This window comes from Rissa tridactyla, chromosome 1, assembly GCF_028500815.1.
Source record: "Rissa tridactyla isolate bRisTri1 chromosome 1, bRisTri1.patW.cur.20221130, whole genome shotgun sequence".
Lineage (NCBI taxonomy): Eukaryota > Metazoa > Chordata > Aves > Charadriiformes > Laridae > Rissa > Rissa tridactyla.
Window position 1 is genome coordinate 131,787,185 of NC_071466.1, and position 23,794 is coordinate 131,810,978.

Consider the following 23,794-nt stretch of genomic DNA (forward strand, 5'->3'; position numbering starts at 1 on the left):
AAATAGCTTTCTGAGAAAAGTCAGTATAGAAGAACACTCACTACATCTTAAGACCAGTTACTTTTACAGTTTACCACATTTTTTTCACAGATTGTTGTCAATATCTGCAATAGCTAGAAATTCATTTGAATACTTTAAAATATTTAACCTGTAAAGCTCAAAACACAGAGTTCTTGATGCCTAGTCTGTCCATTTCAAGACTGCTCACTAGTCAATGCAAAAATATTCCAGTACAGTTCCTCTTCCTTTCTTCCCCCACAAAGCCCACAAGGCAGAGGATTTCTGAGAAAATGCTCTAACTTCAGGGAAAAAACAAACAAACAGACCCCACTCTTCAGTTGTCAGACACCCATGACATTCATCCCAGCAGCCCAACTCAGTGCATGTTAGAAATCTTGAAGTTATACAGTTTATGAAACATCTGAGGAATATTCTGTATCTGAAACGAGAGGGAAGCAGCTGGACTGCAAAAAATGCACAAGACAAGCCATAAATGACATAACTCAAATAGTGCACGTTTATTCTGAACAGTATTTCTAAAGAGTTTGAGAAAAACAAAACCATGCTCCTGATGTACAATAAGGGCAATGATATAGATTAAAAATGGACCATCTTATTGTAAAGAATTTGCTCCCCCTGCAACTTAACTTGTAACATTGAGAATGCATCTGTAAACTGCATACAGCATACCTTTGACTAAATCTTAACTCAAGAGACCAGGGGTGGTCTTAGCCAAATTAATCAGGAAGCAGTTGCAGATTCAAAAGAAACATCCAAGTCAGCAAACACTTTACAAAACACAGACTTTGTGCATAGCAGCTGACCCTGGATTACAACATGGGGGAGAATAAAACAATCTGGAGGATCAAATTTTACTAGACAAAGGGCACCATCAAGAATTAATGAAATATCACATAAGTTTGTTTCAGTTGTAACAGTATGTCATATTTAGTTGGCAGGTTTAACCATTAGCTGCATCATGTAAACTCAGCCAGTTTCTGTATACACAAAATAAAATCTCTCCCTTCCCCCTCCCAAAAATGAGGGATACCTCTCCTGGATGATTCTTCTTCCCCTGTACCATGGTTTCCTCTAGTAGGAGTCTTTTTGTAGATAATATCTTCATACTTCAAGCGATGTTTGACAAAACCAGTTGCAGAGATTAAGGAATAACTCACATATACAAAATTTACACTCCAAAGTTGTTAGTCGCATACATTTCTCTTGCTAGATCTTCATCCAGAACAGGAAGTGCTGATGTTTTTTTTTTTCCACTGAAACTCCCAACTTTAAAAAAAATTAGTTGTTCATAAGCTGCTATTTTCAAGCTAAAAGGAGGTCCTGCTGCAGCAACTGAAGTTCTCTGCAGTAAGCTCATACACTTCACAAAATTTCAGTGTTTCTGGGTAACAGCATTAAGATACAGCATTCTCCTCCCACACTCAACACAGCAGATACACTAATAAAGTACAACTGTTTGTCATTCAGAACTATTGACCTTCACTTGCCCTTATCATGTACAGGGAATTCAGCCTTCTATGAGATTTAGATTAAACCTTGCGTTCAAGATTCAACAACCGTTTTCCAGGATTAATAGCCTGGGAAAAGGAGTCTTATATTTGTGGTTACTCTCTCTTCCACCTCCTATGAAACATTTTATCAGAAGTTACAATGAGGCAGGTTTGCTGTGGAATAGGAGCTTTAAGATTTGTTTTCAGGGATACATTCATAGAATGATGGCAACCCAAAGCAAAGAGAGACAGAAACAAAGGTTAATCCAAGTTAAGTTCAGACATCAGACTCATACTTTTAAACCTGAAGGAAAACTGTCTGTGAAACACACTGATTTGTGGAAGCCTACGACAACAGCAAATCCTAAGAGTTCATATCCCCACACCCATCTACCCAACCCAAACACTTACCACTTAGTTCTAGAAGAATGAAGAGCACTTTGCTTGGCACCAGAGGCAGCTATGGTCTGAGTTACAGCTGTGCTGCACAAACATCCTCAAATACAATACTATCTCTCTCCCTCCACGTACTTCTCTTGGTTTGGTCTATAGATGGCCAGGGAAACTATGTTGGCATATGACAAGCTAATTGTGCTTCAATACATCCCCTTCTAGAAAGATGCTGGAACTGCCAACATAACCAGTGCGAGCAGGTCCTAGCAGTACTAAAAATAAGCTTTTGTCAAAACTAGGCTGCCTCTGGCCAAGGAAACTGTTTGCATCTTTCTAGCCAGAGTCTGCCACCGAGTGTTGCAAACACAGGTGCTCAGGCCATGCAGATGGGCTTTCGTTGTTAGAGATCTGCCCATCCCCAAGATTGAATTAGTGCAAACGCAGCAAATAGACTGGCCGTTTTCCAGCATAGGTCTGTCAAGATGCACTCCAACAAACACCACACAGCTCTGGGAAAGAAGGAATAATTCTGGAGCAGCTTGTATATTCACCCCTTGGGTATCAAAGACCACATAATGTGCAATAAGGGGTGCCATCCCTTGCCTGATCACAACTCCCATCTTGAAATCCTTGGTTCCCAAGTCACCGTCAAATGACTGGATGGCACCTACTAACCAGATGTATGCTGCAACGCGCACTATCGGTTGGAGGCTTTCAAAGCGGATGATGTCAAGATCCAGATTTAAACTTTAAAAAACAAACAGGAAAGGAATGCAGTTCAATATCTACTTGGAGGATGCGGCAGGTTGGTGTCGTTTCAGCTCAGTGCACTTTTCCAGGTGCTTGGAGAAGAGTCCAAGCTCAAGTTGGTATTTGTATTGGCATACATAAAATCGCTGGCAACAGTGCACAGAAAGGAGCACTGATATTCAGGCAAACAAAGCATGAAAGGATGCAAAGCAGAGCTTAGTAGAGTTTACTGTAGCTTTGAGGTTACAGTACTAGGAAGAAGCCAGTCAGCCTATTTTCCAAACCCATAAAACGCTCTAATATATGCTGCTTTCTCCGGTGCTCCATGAACACCCTCTCACGAGGGGAGAACTGCATTATTACCACTGAACAGGGAAAGAGGAAAAGAACCTTCAAAAGGAGCAAACTGTGCAGTTCACCACCTCCTCCCAAAGGAGGGCATAAACACAGCAAGCCAAGCCAATCCCAAGCAAATCCAGGAGATCCCTGCAAAGCCATGCAATTAGGGTCAGATTGGTGTTTGCCTTCTCAGCCTTGCTGCCTGGTTTCCTCAACCCTTGCCTCATCTCAGATTTGTCACCCCAGATTTAGTAGTTGTAACAAATTCATCTGGAGATGGGGGCTTGCCTTACATGATCGAAGCTGGTAAGGTGGTCACAGTCACTTTTCCCATCCCAACAACACAGATAAAACTAACTCTCAACGAGCCCTACAGCTTTCACCCATTTTTGAAGCAAGGATCTTGCCTCAGGATTCATATTTTTACAAGGTTACTCTTGCCAACACCAGATCTAGCTCTTACTCTGGCAGAAGTCTGCTGGGAGGTGAGTAAATGAAAACAAGAAAAAACAAAGACCACTCTAAACCCTCCTCTCAGTCAGTTAAGAAGTGTAGCACCAGCTTGGGTGAGGAGTATTTAAAAAAAGCATTCAAAAAGATCAGCCCAGGCAGAGTGAAAAGGTATGGTAAAGTAGCCCACTCTGCTCAGCAAAAGATGGAGGAAAAAGCCATACTCAAAAATATTGGGAAGAACTAAACGTATTTCTTGAGGCGGGGGGAATTAAGAGGAAGAGTGGGAAGTACTGAAGTAACATTCAAAGGTTGGGGGGGACTAAAGTACCCTGTAGGTTATAAAAAACACATAATGTAGGAGTCAAAGGACAAGATATTGCTTTTCCTTTTCCCCCCCATTGGATTTACATTCTGCTTACTGAAAGAGATAATTCTGAAGGAAACTTGTCATCAGGATAACCTGCTCAAGCCCTCCAACACCTCAAACTTAAGAGATCTGCACACCTTTTCCCACCCCCCCAAAAAAAAAACCAAACACCAAAAAAACCCCCATAACCAAACCAAAAAAACCCCAAAACTGAAAGAAAAAAACAAACCCAGAAAGGAGAGCTCAAAAAAAAAAAAACCCAACCCCAAACATGATTGGAAAATCCTTGGAAGAAGCATTACATTTTGTTGGAGAGAGGTCAAGAAAAAAAAAATTAAGAGGATGAAGGGGTGGAGTAAAAAAAAATAAAAAAAAATCAAGAGGCCTCTCTTTCCTTATTTGGCGACAAGCAAGTGCAAGAAAGTGTTCGTTGGTGTTTTGTTCAGTTGTCGGTCTTTTGCACATCTGCGTTCTGGCCAAGACAAGGGGCTTTGAGGTTTTTCTGCAGCACATGAGCATCTGCGGGTTCTATCCTCTTGTAGTAGTTTTTCTTCGTCTCAATGATCTCAAAGCCAAACTTTCTGTAGAAGTCAATTGCGGACTCATTGCTGATCTGGACATGCCTGGGACAGAAAGGAAGATAGAGAGACAGGTATCAGAACTTTCTGTGGTACGGTATTCTGCCTCCCCACTCTGAACAGTCAAAGACAAGATAAGAAAAGAAGCTATTTAGATAGAGACAGGAATGATGGTGTAAATTCAGGACTGGAAATTTTGGTCTTCCCAAATTAATCCTGAGCTAACGCATACCTCCTGGATGGCCTGTGACAGTCATTCTGAGAAGTGGCAAATGTTTCCCCTCAGTAAAGCTCTTTTAAGGAACACAAATAGCAAAGAGACTCTGAAGCATTACTAGCTCAGTAATTTCAATTTTTCTTCATCTAGAAGTGACAGGTATTTTGTGGAAATATATAACAATGTTTCACTGTAGAGCCAATTTTAACTTCCTCTGGTGACCCTTTTTACATTACCAAAACAGTAGTTTGACTGATGATCCCTACACAGTGCAATGCATAACTGGCAATTGTGTTTGATAGGATTTTAACTCCTTGCTCACTGTAAAGTATCCCCCTCTCCTCACAAAAAGCTATGGCAGCACAAAGAAGCCCTAGGTACTTACAAAGTCCTTTCCCCTTTTACCTATCTCCCCCAGAGTTTTACAGATCTTGCTAGCATATTTCAAAGATTTCAAGGCCTCTAAAACAAACAGCCATGAGTTCTTCATTCTAAGCAACTAGGAAATTTATTTGCACAAGTTCTATCAAAAAAAAAAAAAAAGATGTTTGGCTCAGCAAAAGGCACTCATTAAACACTCCCAAAATTCAGTGGACACTGGACAAACTCGTGAATCACTTTGTCATGACAACATGCTGCATAACCATAGAACCAAAGCAACTCAGAAAGCAACAGCAGAACAAAACAAAAGATCTTAGTGTTAAGCCCAATAAACACCAAATAGCTAAAAGGAAACTTCATAATAACGACAAATTTAACTACTGATACCAAGTTGGGTGCTAAGCTGCACAATACATTCAGATAGAAGATGCACAAGCAACAGGCATAGTAATAAAAATCAATGGGCCACTAAAAGAACTTTGTTATGCCCAACTCCAGGGGCTATTTATCATCCCAGAAACCTACTCTGAGAAGTGGAAAGAAGGATTACAAAGGATTTGTTTTTTACATTAGAACCAGCACACAGTTCCTTCACTGCACACAGTGCAAAAGCAAAAAGGAAAACCTGTGCCAACTAGCAGGCATCTGAAAGACTTCATTACCATTCTTCTGACACAGGAGAGCAGCAATACAAGCCAAAAGCAGCTTTACTTGAACTCCTCTTTAAAACACCTGTTCCTCTTATAGACATGTCACAAAGCTACAACAGTAGAGGTCTTGGAAGACTTTGCATCTCCTTGGCAGAGGTGGACTAAGCTTGAGGAAAAAGTCACTCCATTTATAGTGTTATCAGTGTATGAAACACTTCTCACTAAGCATCTTTGACAGTCACAGAATCACGGAATTTCAGAGTTGGAAGGGACCTCTAGAGATCACATAGTCCAACTCCCCTGCTAAAGCAGGATTGCCTACAGCACATCACTCAGGGCTGCATCCAGGCGAGTCCTGAAAGTCTCCAGAGAAGGGGACTTCACAACCTCCCTGGGCAGCCTGTTCCAGTGGTCTGTCACCCTCACCGTAAAGAAGTTTTTTCTCATATTTGATCAGAGCTTCCTGTGTTCCAGCTTGTGCCCGTTACCCCTCGTCCTGTCACTGGAAACCACTGAAAAGAGTCTGGCTCCATCCTCCTTAGACCCACCCTTTAGATACTTGTAAACATTAATAAGGTCTCCCCTCAGCCTTCTCTTCTCCAGGCTAAAGAGTCCCAGCTCTCTCAGCCTTTCCTCATAAGGGAGATGCTCCAATCCCTCAGTCATCTTTGTTGAGTCCTGGCAAGAGTTCAGGGTGTAGTTCTGTGGCAGCATAAGTCCATCCAAACCATACCTGCTACGGGACTCTCCCTAGCAGAGATATACATGCTTCTACTGGTATAAGCAAGCAGTGATGGACAAGGAAGAAGCTGGCTCAGAGAAGCAATCTGGCCAAAAACTGCATCAGCTCACTTGGTATTCACACAGACACCAATGCACAGGAAGAAGCAGAAGTGTGCAGCCAGCAGCAAAGGGGAAGGCAAAGCTTTGGCATCTATGGATTTCAGGCTCTATTTCCACGGGGGATCTATTAGGATGGTGGTGCTCTTTTAAGCAGCCCTGTCCTCTGCCCCAGTGCTTGTTCTCATGTCTGCATTGTGCCAAGTGCTCATGTAGAGCACTTGATTTAAAAAAAAAAACAAAAAACAAACAAACAAAAAAAAAAAAACAACAAGACACCTCCACCACCCAAAAAAAAGGCACATTAAACCCAAAAACAATGTTCAGAAACAAACCCAAAAACCAGTTTCCCCAGCTGGGTCAGGTCATTGACCTAGTTTACTGTGTTGCTGCACAAACAGCTGACCTGGCACAACACAAGAATGGGAATAAGCAGTTGAGCCTTGCTACTGAATGAGAACCTAGAGTGCTTGCAAGCATCTCTGATCTGATGTTCTAACCTACACAGCACTGTCATAAAAGACAGACAGCAAATGTATCAAAACTGCATGCAAGATTTGCAGTATTTTCCATTCTGAAGATGGCACTGCATGCTAAAAAAATTCTTTCACAAAAATTTTTTTTAGTCATACAGTGTCATTCTGCTATAGACATCATTTTGTAGCTACATTACTTTCAAATTCAGCAAATGTGCAGAAGCCCTTCTAAAGCAAGCAAGCTTTTGGTTTTCTCAGCATCACACAAGCCCAGAATATGACCCCTAGCTTTCTTGCTAGTACTTACAAGATGTCCCATGATCCCAATGAAATACATACTGAAAATGCTCTTGAATCTCCCTCCCTTTGCTCCCATATATGCCTCTATCATCTCTCTAAAAATGCATGAGTGTTACTCATTTACTTACAGATAGATGTTGTCAAAAGTGCCATCTTTTTCACAGATGTTTAAGACATGATTCAACATTTTAGTTCCTGCCGAAAGGTAAAGAGATACTTAAGAAAATCAGAAGTGCACAGTCAAGTCTGTACTTAGCTAAGGGCTTTTTTGAGGAGACACAGGTTAACTGTAGGTAGGCTAAAGTGACAAGAGCCTGTAAGAACTAGGAAAGGCAAATAAAACATGTATAAGTATTTCACTATCTTTCTGACTGCTCATAAAATTTAATTCATTGTTTCTTCGGAGAAAAATAATCCAACAGCCCAGAAGCATACGTATAAAGCAGCTTATTTAAATACTAGCTTCAAGGTTTCAACCTCACCTCAAAATATGGTCAAAACAATATATAAAGCAGTGAGAGCATTGGTTAAGTTTTTCTAATAAAGGCCTAGTGAAGTAATTTAAAATAAAGTTATTTTTTCATTCCAGTTTGTCAAAGCAAACAGATTACCAAAAGGTCTCGATTAATCCGGCCTATGGATTTGCAACACGGAGAAAAAAACTAATTGCCAAATAGACAGAAAGCAGGTACTACCCCTGAGCAGCAATACTCAATAGTGATAAAAAACAGTAAATAGAAAAAAAACCTTCATTTAGAAGAGTGAACAGATAAACCAATGAAGGAATGTTGTGTTCTACTTATATATGACTTGCATACTGGCTGCATACCTCTGACAAATTATTTCATATCTCTGTGTATCAATTTTCACATCTGTAGAAGCAGAGTATTTACATCATGGCATGATAACATGATTAAGACTAAAATAATCTGAAATCCTGAATTAGAAAATTCTACAAAAAGTCTATTTCTGAAAGGCAGGAAAAAAAAAAAAGAGCATATCGTTAAGTCATACTCTTTCCCCAAAGTACCTTCCAAAGAAATCAGTGGCCTGAAAGTGCACTATCTTGGTTAAAAATCTGAAAGAGCATTTAGAAGGCTGCATAGCAATGTGGTTTTTTTGATGACTCTGATAGAAAAGATGATCCTTCTTACCTATTCCTAGCCTTCGGTAGGGTGCCAGGCATCCAAGTGTCATGATGTACAGTCTCTTCTGGTTCTGGGAGTGATCCACCCTACAGCACACTGCTCCCACTGCAATATCATTGAAATACGCTGCCAGGGAGGGAAACAAAGTGTTATCAGTCACAAGCCTCAAACTGTACATACAGCTCCTTCATTTATGGCCTATGTCTTCCTTCCTTCCCCCCCTGCTAATTCTCCCATCCAGATAAAGTATCATACATACATTGTGGCTTAACACTTGGAGTGAAGTTACCAATGGTGCTCTGACACAGTGGTTGGCTTATTACAGTTCAAACCAACTAGCAACAACATCAGGAGGTAAGCTGGCAGCACACATCTCAAGTTTTCTGCTGTAACAGAAATCATGCCTAGTCCCAGTAAAATGGAATCTAGTTAGAACCCAAACCCTCTGAGGTTGGGACCGTGGCTTTTTTGAGGCTCCCAAAGGGTTATTTTTCATTATATAAAACAATAAAATAGAAGGATCTGCTATTCAAAACCATTATGGATAGCAATGATGAGCACTTCTGCCACTGTAGCCCACAATTACTGGCAAGAACATTTGTACCTAATTTGGCTAGCTCGCCAACCTCCAGTACATCCTTGTAGAACTTGTCATTGTAGCTGACAGGAAAAATGACCTGGTTTAGCCTCTTCAGCTGCTTAATGTTGTGTGGCGTCACATCTCCCAGCTCGATCCGGCTACTGGAACAAATCAAAACATGCTTAACATCTGACACACTGCAAAATTTCTAATAATCTGTTCAATACATAACTGAACTGCAGTGTTCAACCCATACAATTAAGTCTTCTGTTGGTGGCTGATTTAACTCCCAAACCCAATTTCAGTCAGTACTATGCAGCCAGAAGTTTCTCAGGTCACACTTCACACTGATGTACCATAGTACAAGCACAGTTTTACTGAGCGGAAGACAGGAGAACACTAATCTCTGTAGGAGTATTAGCTTTAATTTTATCCCATTAATTTCCTCACTGATCGTCAAGATTACGGGGGGGGGAACCCAAACCAACAAAGAAAAGATGGTAGGGACAGAAGGCCAGAACACAGACCAAGAAAATGAAATCCTTTTCCATGCTTCAAACACAGCCTTAATTTTACCACCTATCAATATAAAGCTTATGCTTAGACAAAGACTAAGTTGTTACTAGACATCTGCCTCTAAAAAGCAACGATACTGTGTGCAGCAAACTATTAAGCCTGTTAATTTGCAAGTGTGCCACTGTCAAGGTGATATGCGCATCTACTATGATCACCACTGAAGTCATTCTTCCTTTTGACTGAGAGCAGAATCACAACCTTAAAATACCAGTACTGCACTGAATTATACTGAGAAGAAACAGACCAAGCTTTGCCCTTTTGTGAGACTAACTTCCTGACAGGAACACTACATATAGAAAAGCGAGTTAAAAAAAAATAAAATATTAGTTGACTAGTTGTTCATATTCCCCAAGTCAATTTCTTGGGTGCAGTTTTAACAAGATTTGCAAGAATGAAAAATTAAAAAACCCAAGATAATAAAAATATTTTCCCAAATGGTCACCACAATAGGTAGGCAGGTACAAAGCCAATGCATGTCGAGTTAGAAACGCACACCATTCCAGGTTCATCTCAGCCTTGTTTTACTGAATACATACAGGCAACTAGATTGTTTTCTGCTCAAACATTGGTAAAGACACTGTTTGCTTTTTTTAAAAAAAGTCAAATTCTGTTTTCAAAGATTCTTTTATGTCAGGCTTCAAAGTTCATTCTAGTAATGTGCAGTAGCTGCTTTCCATCTCCAATACCTCTGGTGCCTAGGCAGCTTGTTTTTTCAGACAGGTTGATGCCTAGGACGCAACAGCACAGATTAACTTAAATAATGCTGTGAAACAAAGAAGATATAATAACCAACAACTATTTTGTTCAAGTAATGCAGAGTATAATCTGTCTCTGCTTTATTAACTGACCTTTATTATGCATCAAAAACCCTTAAACGATTAGTACTCCAGATACCACATCGGTTTTAGTTGTCGCTACCAATGATGGGTGATAAATACACAACGCTTTCTAGGCACTGTACTGCAGCCTGCAAAACTATCAGAAAAAGCTACAGGAATGAAGCCTTTAATGTTTACTTCAAGCATATCTTCCCCTCACACCCACTTTCTCCTTCTCTTTTACAGCAAAGAATACAGTCTCCGTTCTGCAAAGGTATGAAGGATCACCATTGCCCACTCTCTGGTATGACACAGATCAGACAATCTTTCTTCTGTTTAGCCTTACAGAAGCTAAACAATTTCTAAGTAGGGCCTACCTTTTAGAGAACCATCTACTTGTAGCTAATGGACTATTGATGATTTTGTAATTCTCTATCAGATTAATATGTTCCAGTTAATTATTCTAACTACTTAGAATTAACGGATGCCATTTACATATTGAACTTTGCTGACTCCAAAGTCTAACATTTCATCACACATTTGCCAAAGAGATTAAAAAGCCCTCTGGTGTCAAGCATCCCATGCCAGTATGGGTGCTTGCAAATCATTCCAGGCAGCTCTTCATCTTCCCCCTACCACACTGAACATGTTGATCTCACCACCCCCCCACATCCCTCACTGCAAGAGCAATTGCTAAGCCGTGAATCCTTGTAGTTTGCCCCGAGCTCTACACAATTGTACAGGAATTTCTTGAAGAGACATCTCACTAGAACTGGACAGCATGTTCTCCAACAGTGATCTCAAGAATGACAGAAGAAGCAACAGTCTCTACATTCTTGTATCTCATCCATGTTAAGATACTCAGGCATACTACAAGCAACAGCTATGGGATATATTTCTAAAGTTTCTAGCTATAAACCACTATGTTGTGCTGAAATAACCTGCAGTATCTCTTTTCTATGACACCTACCGCCACCAGCCCTTTGTTTCGCCACCTTTTCCATCTTCGAGATTATTTTTGCTCTCAATATTAAGATTTGTTTCCTCATGTATCACCACTTGTGAAAGCCCCTTTGATAATTATATTCCAACATAAAGTTAAGTACTGAGCTAGTAAAGATGATCTCATCACATGACAGAAGTGCTCCCATTGTAAACAAGCATGCTATCATGTAATACTTGTTTTATGCCCAGCTTTGCACAGCTGTTCAGCCTAGCATGGCAGGGCTTCTTCAAGCACACAGAAGGCAAGTTGTGCCCTTTTCTAATCACAACCAGCAGCGCTGCCACCTTTTCCTCACAAAGGATAGGAATAAAACTGTGGCATGTGGGTTCCTGGGTGTATTTGTGTCTGGGAGAGAGTTTTGCTGGAGTAGAGGACCTCAATAATCTCATACTGGGAGTGAAGACTGAGTAACCTCTTTTGCTGTGATCTGCATCAGAGTGGAAACCAAAGGGAGCAAGTCTCAACTGCCCAGTTAGATAAAGATCAGCTGCAGAGTAGGAGGTCAGTAAGGGAAGAGAGAAAACCTCACGTTCACACTCAGTCCCTTGAAAGCCTCGACCTTTTATCCAAAGGATTTAATAGTATATTCACCTTGGTGATACTTCTTTTGTATCAGTAGATCCAAGCTTCAGTAGATTGGTAACACTAGCATGAACTCTTACGATGAACTGACAGTAAAGTTGCTCTAGAGCAAGTCCCTCTTTATATTGGAGCAAAAAATCTCAGACATACACTATTATCAGGTAGTGTATTTTCTAATATTATTTTAAAAATAATTAGTTAATAATGGAGTAAGAAATCGGGCATTAGAAGTAGTCACTACGGAATATTACTGATGACAGTGCAACAGGACAAAGATGTATTGTCGGGGCAGTCAGGACAAGATGGCTGAGAAAGAGACCATGGCCAGAAGATGGACCTTCACCAAGAAGGTTTCTGACAGGGAATAAATGGATAACTGCAGACACAGAGTCTAAGGGTGCTCGTAGCTGCTGAGTCAAGACATCACCTCTGAGGCTGGCATCAGGCCAGAAAAACAAGCTGCTAAAAGGTAGTATAGTAGGTGGCTAAAAGGTGCTGTTGACAGATTTCCTCAAGCCCTTGGGCTCCCTCCTCTATCTCTCACCACTTGCCACATTCATTGCTGCCTCCTGCCATCTCCTGCTTGCCTCCGGTGCTCTGTCACTAGCTGTTTCCTTGTTGCTCAAGAATTGCACCAGGGCCAGTAATTTATCAGGGAGAATAACATGAAAAAAGTTTGAGAAACACTGCAGGAAGCATAAATCAATATGCTTAATGTGTCTGTTTAAATAGTATGTACTCAAACCATAAATTTCTTTGATGTATAGCACTAGCTGATTAAATCAGCACCACATCTATTACACACAAAAACATTTAATAAGTAAACTAAATGAGGTCATGGAAAGGAAGACCCACATCATGAGAGTTCATCACTTTGCCTGAGGACAGTGTGGCAAAAGTGCCACTAGGGCCTCAAGTAAAAACACAGAAAAGCTGGCACTGCTGATGAAAGCACCAGTCTTGCTGATCCCGACTCACTCATTTCCATCCTCTTGCTGGCACAAACATTTGTGCAACAATGTGGTGAACCAACCTCAATTAAAACTAACCTAGCCAAAAAAAGAAAAGTTTAGTTTTAAACCACATCAGTCCCCTGATTGGGTTCACCACACAAGTCTTGTGCCAACATAAAGAGAAGAAAAACTGCCAAAGGCAGAACTGGTGGGTTCTGGAGCAGAAGTGCCAGCCTACCCCAGTTTAATCTGGAAGTACTGTGCAAGAGGAGCAGAGAGATCATTCAGCTTCTAGATGATCTTGTACTACACCTTGTAATCTACTGAACAACATGCACTTTGAACCTAAGGACTTAAAACTACCCCAGCCTCAACAAGATAAAGCACCTGTAACAAAGGACACAAAATGGTCACTCCTTTCTTTTCATTGGAGTAATGGAAATAGCTTTGGTTGGTTTTTTGTTTGGGTTTTTTTTAATTTGTTTGTTTTTTTAATAGCTATCTACAAGTAGACCTGATTCTTGAAGTTACCTCTAAGCCAAATCAGTAACTTAAGTTTACTGTATCAGCTAAGGTCTGATTAGACCAGTCTTGTGCATTCCAACTGAGTATAAGCTGTACCAGAAATACTTCTCCTCTGCTGTTGCAAAGAAAAAAAATAAATCATGACCTCATATTAGCATGAGAGAACATAAAGATGTGTAAAGAACCTGAAGCACCTAGAAGGGACATGCACTTCCTTAACAGATTATTTTATTCTATTATTCCAATAATATTCCTATTACACACACTTATCACTGGCATCCTACATCTCAAATAACACTCCACGGAGCACACAACAGTCAACTGTATTCATCTTAGGCGTCAAAACTTCTGGACCAAGTCAGCCACCCCATCCCAAGCAACTGTGTTTATTATGAAAAAACGAGGGACTCTTGGCTCATCATATCAGGCCTCTTATTACTACAGTGCTCTACAAATCCATACCCTTTCCTAGATGGATTCCTACCAGCCCTCTGAAGCCACTTAAACATCTTCCCTTGCAAGACTGTTCCTATACTACTAATATAGCTAAGCTTTCTTCTGATTTCCATTCTAAATGCACTCAAGTTCTACCCGTATGTGGGTACCAACACACCGTATCCCACGTGCCTTTTCAGAAAGCTACCATGACCTCTTTATACTTTCCTTCTAGTAACTAAAGCCAAGCTCCTGGCCTCCTCCTTTAAGACTGGCTCTTAATTCCTGTTGTCATACTAGCTCTTCTTTGCATTCCTTCAGATTAATTTTCCTTAAACATGGCTAACCAAAACTGCTTACAGCACCCCAAATACTTACTATTGCCTTATACAACAGCAGTAAGTTTTTCTCGTTTCTACCAGAAGCATTTTCCTGATATATCCTAAGACTATGTTTGCATTTCTCCCACCTGCAACATACTGTGACTCAGTTACGGAGGAAAAAAACACACAGAGACTTCAATAGTGAAGGGAACCAGTTTCTGGTGCGTAAGGCTGCTGTTCATTAAAAGCAACACTGCCCAGCGATGCAATACAAGAAGTGCAGAGTGATCCATGAAATCCCAGTGGAAGCAGGACTTTATTTAGTGAGGTGACATGCAGCAGTTACTGAAGATGAATGCATGCCCAGAACATCAGCATCAACGCTCCTGCATGCTGGTGCCCCAAGATCCTTCAAGCATTTGCTAGAAAAAAACCTCACACTTTTTGTAAGACCAAATGCAATCCAGTTAGTCCTACTGCAGCTGCACTCCTCTATCTGCAGCCTACTACAGGGCCATGATTAGAACACTATTTTTCATATAATGTCTTAAATTCAGACTGGAAGTAACACAGGCTAAATGAGACTAGCTTATGCTAAGGCTGCCTTTTGCCTCTCAATGTACACCAAAAGAGAACTGCTATATAGAGTGATATCTCAAGACAAAGCCAATTTCCAGAGTTACAGTTCAAGAGGCAACACAAATTCGGTCCCAGAATAGCAAGTGTTGAACATTAGTTCAGAACCAACATCAGGGAGAAAAAGGGGGAATTCCGAGTTTCTTAATGCTGTAAGAATCTCAGTCTCATTCAACTTTAAATAGTGCAAGTCTCTCCCCAGAGGGATGTGCCTGACTGAAACAGATCCGAGTGTAACTGATAGCTGGGCTCAGGCTTATTGAAGGCATCTGGTATGCTAAATTTAGCAGAGCTGTATCTGCAACTCACAAAACTTACTGAGGTATCATGAAACAGTCAGGAGAGGGAGCACAGGGGAGAAAAGGGCCCTAACAAATTAGAGGACTTCAGAGAAGGTTTGTCACCCGCTAAGCGGCCAACTAGCTTTATTGCTTCTATTTTGGCTTCCAAGTCAAAGCAGGAGTCTAGACAGGATAATCCACTCATAAAATAAAACCAAACCAGAGCTATGAAAGCTATAGACCTGAAGGGTGTGGCTTTGTTTAGATTAAACTCCAAAGCCAAAAGAGGCTCTCTAGTGTTTTGGGGTTGGTTGTTTTTTTTTTGTTTTGTTTTTTTTCTTTGTAAAACAGATGAGCTGTCTTGCTAGGTGCACAAGTTAGTCTAGTTTTTGTGGGCAGACTGGTATGTTTTCAATTATCTAGAAGATCTGCAGGCTGTAAATCTACTCTGCTTCACTTGTCAGAAGGGTAACTACAAGCCTAGCATGCAAAAAGTCTTAACCAGTTTGCTTCTGAAGCCCCCTGACTTTCTTTAGCCCCACTTACTGCTGAAAACATGTATACGCATGACACCTGATACCCTACCGGAAGTTACTCCCAACTGTGTGCTGGATTGTAGAAGGGCATAGGGATGTACAGAAGAAAGCCAAGCAATTTTAGAAACAGAATTAACAGACGACTTCACTGAAGACTTGCGATTCAAATGGATCTCAGCATGAATAGGTTTCACTGGCATGTGTCATAGTTTTCCAAGACATACTTCAGACCCCCTTCACCTCCCTCCTTTATAACGAAAAAATACACAGTGTTTCTGTGTCAAGGTTTCTTCATTATATTCGGATAATTCATTCTGCTTCAACCTAGAAAAGCTGACCATTGTACAAAAGACTGGCCAGTCTTTCATATGCAAGAAGCAGAGTTATGCTATAATAGCCTCACAGTTTTCCCAGCTGAAACCTGTTCTTCAAGAGTTGTACTAGATCTCAAATCTAGACTCAACCCTGATATCAAAAAAAAAAAAAGAGACAACCCTAAAGCTAAAGTAGCAGTACAATCATGAAGCATCTCAGCTGTCTGATTATGCAAGTGCAAGGGGGAGACAGTGAGGTCATTTCAACAAGTGTCAAATAAAAATAAACTTTCCCAAGAAAATTAAAAGCTATCTCATTCTACAGCTGGATACAAAGAGCAGGAATCACCATGCCCAGCTGACAGGATTTTCAAACTCCAAAATACCAGAAATAAACATAGTTGGTCTAGAAAGCAAAAGCAGACATACGTACATCACTTAGTAGCCTGTAACTCTTTGCTGCTTCAGAGCACCTCACGAAGCAAAGGCTTAGATATTGTACCTGCCTATCCCAGGTGCATCAAAGTCAGGTGAAAGAGGAAGCAACTTGCCTGTGATCATACAGCAGATAAAGAGTTGCCAGAAATCCTAACTCTCCATTGCTGGTCTAACCACTTTTCCTTATTAGTCAAGTAAGCTCACAAGAACATTCAGATTTTGAACCATGACTGCAAAGCATAAGTACTTCACCAGTTTGAAACAACTGAGCTCAAAATGAGTTTTGTGTCTCCATTACCAATACCCTGAGACATCTTACAAGTTATTGACGCTTTCCATACCCTCAGTGTCCCTGGATATAACAATTATAACGCTTACTTGCCTCCCAGGAGATAATAAACCTTCACTAATTAATGCTCATAAAGTACCTGATGATCCTCAGGTGAGAACAGAGGCTTACCTTCAAATTCAAAATAGAAGTGATGCTGGGTTCACAAAGCACCTTATTTACATAAATCTGTATAGCTCAAAGGCACTTCTTGTACTTATATTAGGTAAGAAACTATAGAATTGACATATGAGGAGAAAGGCATTATCTGCTTCACACAAATTATTTCTCTAAGTCACTGAAACACCTTTCTTTACAAATGCCTGTATCCATTAGATTAGCAAAGAAAAAGTGGCAGGTCACTATGGGTCTCCTGCCTATACTTCAGATTTCAGTCCCAGGCTTGGTGGTCTTTTGAGGTGTTCAAATCATGCATTATATAAAGAACATACTCTGAAAAATTAACAGAATGCGCTATCAGTTTTACACACCTACCTTTAAATACTTTAAGGCAACAATCATTGCAAGCACCTAACTTATCAAGCACAAAAAGGATACTTCCCCCCCCGCCTTTTCTTTTCCCAGTTTTGAATAATGAATTGTTTTCAAATGAAAGTCTGTGCTAAAGAGATATTTAGTAAAAAACAAACAGATTTCCTTTAATTGCAATTTTCAACATAATTTGTGATCTTTACCCACCAGAAATTCCAAGTGACATGGAGAGAAAACTTACACAAGTTTTAAATTGCTGCCCTGGGTCTCACCCCATACTCTCAAGAGAAGATAAATACAATGGTCAGATAGTGAAAATGGGAAATTTTTTCAGGGATTGAGATTCTAGCCTGCTAAGGGCCAAAAATCACACAGAGCCTGGAAAAGAATGAGGAGAGGGAGGAGGAAGGCCAACTGAGCTCAGGAAGCACTTCATGCATCAAGATCTTACCATGCAGCGTGGTATTTTCAATCAATTTAAAAAAAAAATTACTCTACCCCCAGGAAAATTCAAATACCTTAATCTTAGTCACCTAGTGACAGTGTTCTGGAAGTGGTTTTGGCTCTATTTTCCATAAAGCCTCATTTAATTTCCTTTCCGTAATGAATTTATTCAATATGCTTTGACACAAATACACAGTTACCCCATTTCAATGCCGCGCTTCTCCGCTCTCAGGTCTTCAAGTCCAAGAGTCTCCAAATAACCAGCAACTCTTCTATGCATAGACTGCTTCTCTCCCCCACCTCCACTTCCTCACCTCAAATCTCTCTCCTGACAAACTTTTACTGCTCTAAAACTATCACATAGGTCATTTCTTCCCTTCCCCTCAGGGAAAAACCCACAAAACTTTCAGCAGGGAGCAGAAAGTAATCCTGACCTTGCCTGCCTCACTTAGAGCAGAAGAGATGCACTTCTCTCTTACCAATTCCCAAACAAATATAAAGATCCAACTTCTCCTGTCCTTTCCTCCTCCTACGGGTAAAATTATCTAGCGCCTTCTCAGATTATTGGTCTGAACACTTCTAATGGTTGCCAAATGGGCAGGCTTTTCAAGTTCTGAATCATTTCCACTTGAATAAAAGTATTTTTCTGGCTCAACCATCACCCATTATTCCCCATTTTAAAAGAGATTTAATGTGTCAAAGGAAGATGCATCATTTCTCTTGTCCTCAGGAGATGGCAGCAGAGTCTGTGGCATTTGGTGATTAACTAAAGATACTACATTTTTCACAAAAGAAACGTCCCAACCTAGCAAGCCAATCTATATACTAAGAAGCCACATATATATGTAAAAAGAATGTAATGGTCAAACACCACTCAAAAGCCAAGACTGAGTTCTAAAGTGCCTCAATAAAATGGCTACAATCCCTATGCCACCTTCCTATCCTCCCGATCCTTCCTGCTTCATGGAATGTCTTAATCTAGTTATGAAATTAAACTCAAAGTGGTAAGAGTTACAAATTAGGTTAAAGCACCTATAATAAACTGCACTGAGTTTTTATAAACTTATTTTAGAAGATATTACGCTATTTTTAAGGATGCATATAGGCAAGGTCTAAATTTACCATCCATGAGATTAAATGCAGAAAGTACAGCTCATGCTCTGACATTTCTAAGTTCAGAAAAATCCTAAAACCAAACAATGATTTTCAAGCTCAATTACCTTTTTTGTCCTGCCTCCAGTGTATATGACATTTCAGCAGTTTTCTCATAAACTTGGAACTTCCTCCCATATACGTTAAGCTTAGCACTGTGCCTTGCAAATGGAAACAAATCAACAGTTCCGCATGAACTCTGTAATACTAACTCAGAAAAGTAGAGAAAAAAAACCTTCCCTGTTCTCATGAGAAACACGCACGGCTTCAGGACCTTGAAGGGTTTACTTTGTGAATCCAGGCAAAACAAGCAGAGATATCAGAGCTTACCCATAACGACTCACTGTACTTTAAATACACTATTGTTATTTTTCTGTTATGCTCAGTATTCCCCAGCTGTGATGTCTCTTCTACAAAGGCAGCTAGAATAGCACTAGCCTGCAAAGCCTTTCAGTTACAAAGTTCTCTGGGGCAGCAGCTACCTTTTGCGTAGCATCTAGCCTGAAGGGCTCTTCTGCAGCAAGTCAGGACCTTCGGAAACTATGAAGCATAAGATTTAACTGCAACACATACAAGTTCAGAGGCAGTCTCCTAGAAGTTTATTACAGAAAAGTAGTACGCGTTACTTTCTGAGACAGCAGTATAATGCACAGCACTCTGCTCCCTGTTTCAATCAGTTTTTCATCATGTGGCTACACGAATGCTGGCACATGTCAATCCCACAGGTGTTTCCCATCAAAACTGGAGAGGGGTTTGGTCAATGTGACAAAGTAACACATATGCACAGGAGCACAGGCACCAGGCCCCGCATGTAACGTGCACTACATGCTCTATATATGAGCTGACACTCCCAGTCACAGCAGATACAAGCATACAATACAATGGAGCACGCGTGTCTTGCATTACACCCCTTGTGTAATGTGGTTTTTAGGTAAGGGCCGCAAGGAAAGGCTGGATGACTTATTCTCACAGGCTCCATCTGAACTGAAAGAGGTCAGGAAAGCATCCTTATTTTAAGACATCAAAAGGCAGCAACCAGCAAATGCTCAAGAATCAATAAAATGGTTAGTGGTTGGACACGATGATCTTAAAGGTCCCTTCCAACTTCGACGATTTTGTGTTTTCTTTCCTTAAAACTAGTAGCATAACAACTGTAAAGACAATACAAAACCACTGAGCAACGAGCGAATCAGCACTGCAAAAGCAGCAAAGCACAGGGAGTATTATTTACATCTGCTCTACAAAAACAGGCAAATTACTACAGACAGTAGAACCCGAGTCCCTCCCACTGGTATTTTTCCTCATACAAATCCAATTCTAAAATAGATTTTCAAATTCCAGAACTAACAATAACAACATTTAGGAATACAATAAATGAAAAAAGAAACGAAACTCTAGAGAATCATGAAGTTCACTAACAGAACAGTGAACTACCTCAGTTTTTCAACTCATGTTTAAAAAGAAAAGGGAAACAACAAGCCTCTAAACTATTAAAATCATTCAGAAGATGAGGACAGAGTGAACATAAAGCCAAGTATCACAAAAGCAGGTGGGAGGTAATAGCAATTACCAGTTCAGAAGCTGGTGTTTAACTCATCAAATAACAGAAAACCCACAAAACTTTAAGCAGCTCAGAAAGCAAAAAAATCTTACTGTCTCTGAAGCTAGAGGTCCTCTGTAAAAGAAGTCACCTAATCTCAAATACCCTGATGACAGAGACACTGCAACCCCGTATGCATTATTAACACACTGCTATGTTATTTTGAATTCAGAGAGCTAAGAAAGATGGCTGCAAGCAACACACATTGACTACACAATCACTTTTAGATCTGAAATTTCAAAACATCAGTGAACTTGCCAGAGTCTTTTTTAATTCTTTCTCTGCCAAAGCAGACCGTTCATAATTACAGCTGATGTTATGGGTCTTAGTGCTCCCAAAATTATCTCTGCACTTTGTGGTGTGAGTTACTATGCAACGCATACGCTCCCAGAAAAAGTTCTCAGATGGAGTCAGTTTGTTCAAAAGAACTGATCCACAATTTTGGATTCAATACTGAAGACAGAGCAGATCCCTTCAAACACCACATTAGTTTCTGTATGTTGGGAGTTGAAGCTTTAGATCTATTTTTGGACCTATCTTCTGACAGTGCTTGTTTTTTAGGGATCTTCTCCGATCTTCGTAGCTTTACTAACAACTTGGTTTTGTTCCAGGGTACCCCTACGTAATTTAATACATTCCTTATGAAGTCTTTGTCTAGTCCTTTGATTCTCCCATTGTATTTAAATTGGGTTATTTTTCCATTTGAGTTCTATCGGCCTATTTTCCTCAATCTGAATTTTTGGAGAACACCTGGATTCAATATGAAGATTTGTGATTCTGCACAAGAACTTGCTGTGTGTTTGACAAGCCAGGAATATGCTGCTCTTCAAAGAGATGAAGAAGTACCAGAAAAGTGGGAATATAAAAGTACAGAACCCAAAAGGATCAGTTCTGAATTTGAATCAGCGATAAAGCTGCCTGTAAGTAGATATAAAGTAAAAGAAATAAAGTTTGGTGCTCCGGAAACAGAAGAGGGTTGTGTGGGGTTTTTTTCTCTATAGCTTTTTATTAAAAAAAAAAAGTTACAGAAAGTAATAAGCTCCCTGAAATAAGAACTGAGCAGTGCAAGCAAAGCCAGGGCTCAGCCCCTTGTGGAGCACCGCAGCATGGCGGACAGCTCTGGCTGTGACCTGACAGGAGAACTCCACGGCTGGCTCAGGCCTGACACGCCTGGGCTGCTTTCCACCTCATGCATCCAGGCCCCAGTAACCCCGTCCCTCAACTCACGACTGCTGTACGGCCAAAGTGGAGCTAAGCTGTAGAAAACAGCAGAAAGGTCGACGGAGGATAAAAGGAAACCCAGTTGCATCAGGACCACTGCTGAACAACGATGCCGTCAACTGCCACTTCATCTTGGCTGATCAGTGCTGCTTGCTCTTCTTGCAAACTCAGTCATCCTCATTATAAGGTGACTAAGAGACAGGGTGCCCTGCTTCATACGTAGGGTGGTGCAGGCGAATAAAGGATTGCCCGAGATCCCAAACACACCTATTCAATGTCACCTGAGAGTCAGTTTATTTGCAATCATTGCCGAGCCTCTTCCTACAGAAAGCTGCCAGCCCCGCATGATGTTTGAAGCTGCTTACACGCTGTGAGAAATAACTAAGTATCTGTTATCAAGCAGACTTGTAATGTGACCTCACCCCAATTGCTAATAAGCTAAACCTCTTACCATTTCTTAGTAAAAGCTTAAGTGCTTCAGCTTCCATTCACCCTGCCTTAAGCTGCCAAACTGGAATAATAATATCCAGCATTGCATAACACCAGTTTCAAGGGGACTGGTTTAAAACTCCTTTGAGAAACAGCTGTGGAAAACTTCCTTTGTGCATATGAAGAAACTGAGTCACAGAGTGTAAAGATCACGTTTTGTGGAGCACAGGTGATGCTGAAATCAATAAACATTACGGGATTTAAACAACATTAGAAAACCTGTCCCAAAGTGACCCATGCAAGGTCAGGCAGGTCATCTGACACCAGAGCAGAACCATAACTCTAAAGGCCTCCGGTCTCCTGTTCAAACACGGCACCTCGCTTCCTCCACTGAGCAGGAAACCCAGTGTTTCAGCCAACCACAGCTGAAATCTCTAGGTTTTTCAAGAGTCACCAAGAAGTGAAACCAGGCCTAAAGCAGCGTGCTACAGAAACGGGACACAAAACACAGCTCGTTTTCATCCATCCACGTCGCATGGCCTCCATGCAGATAAAAAACTTAAAGGCTTAAACCAACAAAAGCGATAAGAGGATGGTACAAACAATAGCGCTGCAAAAACACTGGTCCAAGGCGGGCAGCTTTTCAACACAGAACCAGCGGCACTTCTTCGCTATCCGAGTATGACCGAGCAACCGGCAACCCCCGCCCGCCGGCTGCCGCCTCCCTTCGTGCTGCGGACGGACACAGCCCACCAGCCGATGTGGCTTCAGAGCACGAAGGGCCGCCGCGTCCCAGAGCGGGGCCGAACACAGAGTTTTCGCTCCGGCAGCGGAATAAGCGTTACGACCGGGGGAGGAGGGGAAAAAGGGGTGGGGAGGCGGGTTGTCCTGTGGGGAGCTCTGGCTCCCCACCGGCTTCTCCCCACGCGAAAGAGGCTCCCAGGACCCCGTCCCGCCGCGGCCCCGCTCCCAGAGGGCGGGAGAGACGCAGCCACCCCCCCAGCCTGAGGCGACGGCGGCAGCGGGGGCGGCAGCGGCAGCACCGCTCGGCCCCCTGCGCCTCCCACCAAGGCGCGGCGCCGCCCGTCCGCCGGCCGCGCCTGGGCCGCATCGCCGCCCGTCCACCGGCCGCGCCTGGGCCGCACCGCCCGGGCCCGCCCCACTCCGCTCCTCGCGGCGGCCGGCGAGGCGGCGCGGCCAAGGCGGGCCCGGACGGGCACCACCGCCCTGTCACGGCCCGGACGGGCCCGCACTCACCCCTTCATGGTGCGGCCGCGGCCTGGCCGGCGGCGGCGTCCGCGGTAGCTGCGTGCAGGGCCTGGCGGTACAGCTCCGTCCTCCTCCTCGGCCCGGGCAGCGCGGGCGGCTCAGCCTCCTGCTCCCGCGCCCGCTCCACATGGGCCTCCGTCCGTTCGTCCCTCCGCCGCCCCGCCCCCGTAACCCTTCACCTCACGCCGCGCGCGCGCCCGCCTCCTCGCCGGCACGACCCTTCACCCTCCTCCCGGCCCCACCCCCCCCCGCGCGCGCTTCGCGTCCTTCCCGCCGCGCACGCGCCGCACCCTTCGAGAGGAGGGAAGGGAGGGGGGGAAGAGGGGGCGGAGCGGCGCCGCGCGGCGTCGACGTCCCCCGCGTGAGCCGGGGGAGGGGCGGCACGAGGTGGCGCGCCTCGCCACGTGGTACGGGGCGGCCAATCACGCGGCCCTGCCGGTTCGCGCGGGCGGC

General features: G+C 42.3%; 1 protein-coding gene across 2 annotated transcripts; it reads right to left on the reverse strand.

Moving 5' to 3' along the window:
- Positions 1-494: 494 nt before the first annotated feature.
- NAA50 (N-alpha-acetyltransferase 50, NatE catalytic subunit) lies at positions 495-23,553 on the reverse strand. Of its 2 annotated transcripts, none has more exons than XM_054189131.1 (5): positions 23,330-23,553; positions 9,008-9,141; positions 8,410-8,529; positions 7,384-7,450; positions 495-4,436 (listed from the first exon to the last, which is right to left on the reverse strand). In XM_054189131.1, exons 1-5 carry the CDS (start codon positions 23,335-23,337, stop codon positions 4,256-4,258), a joined length of 510 nt encoding a protein of 169 aa, XP_054045106.1. In that variant the 5' UTR covers positions 23,338-23,553; the 3' UTR covers positions 495-4,255. The 2 variants fall into 2 exon arrangements, with proteins under 2 accessions (XP_054045106.1, XP_054045105.1); XM_054189130.1 differs by having other exon boundaries at positions 9,008-9,144; positions 23,330-23,552.
- Between the last annotated feature and the right edge of the window lie 241 nt (positions 23,554-23,794).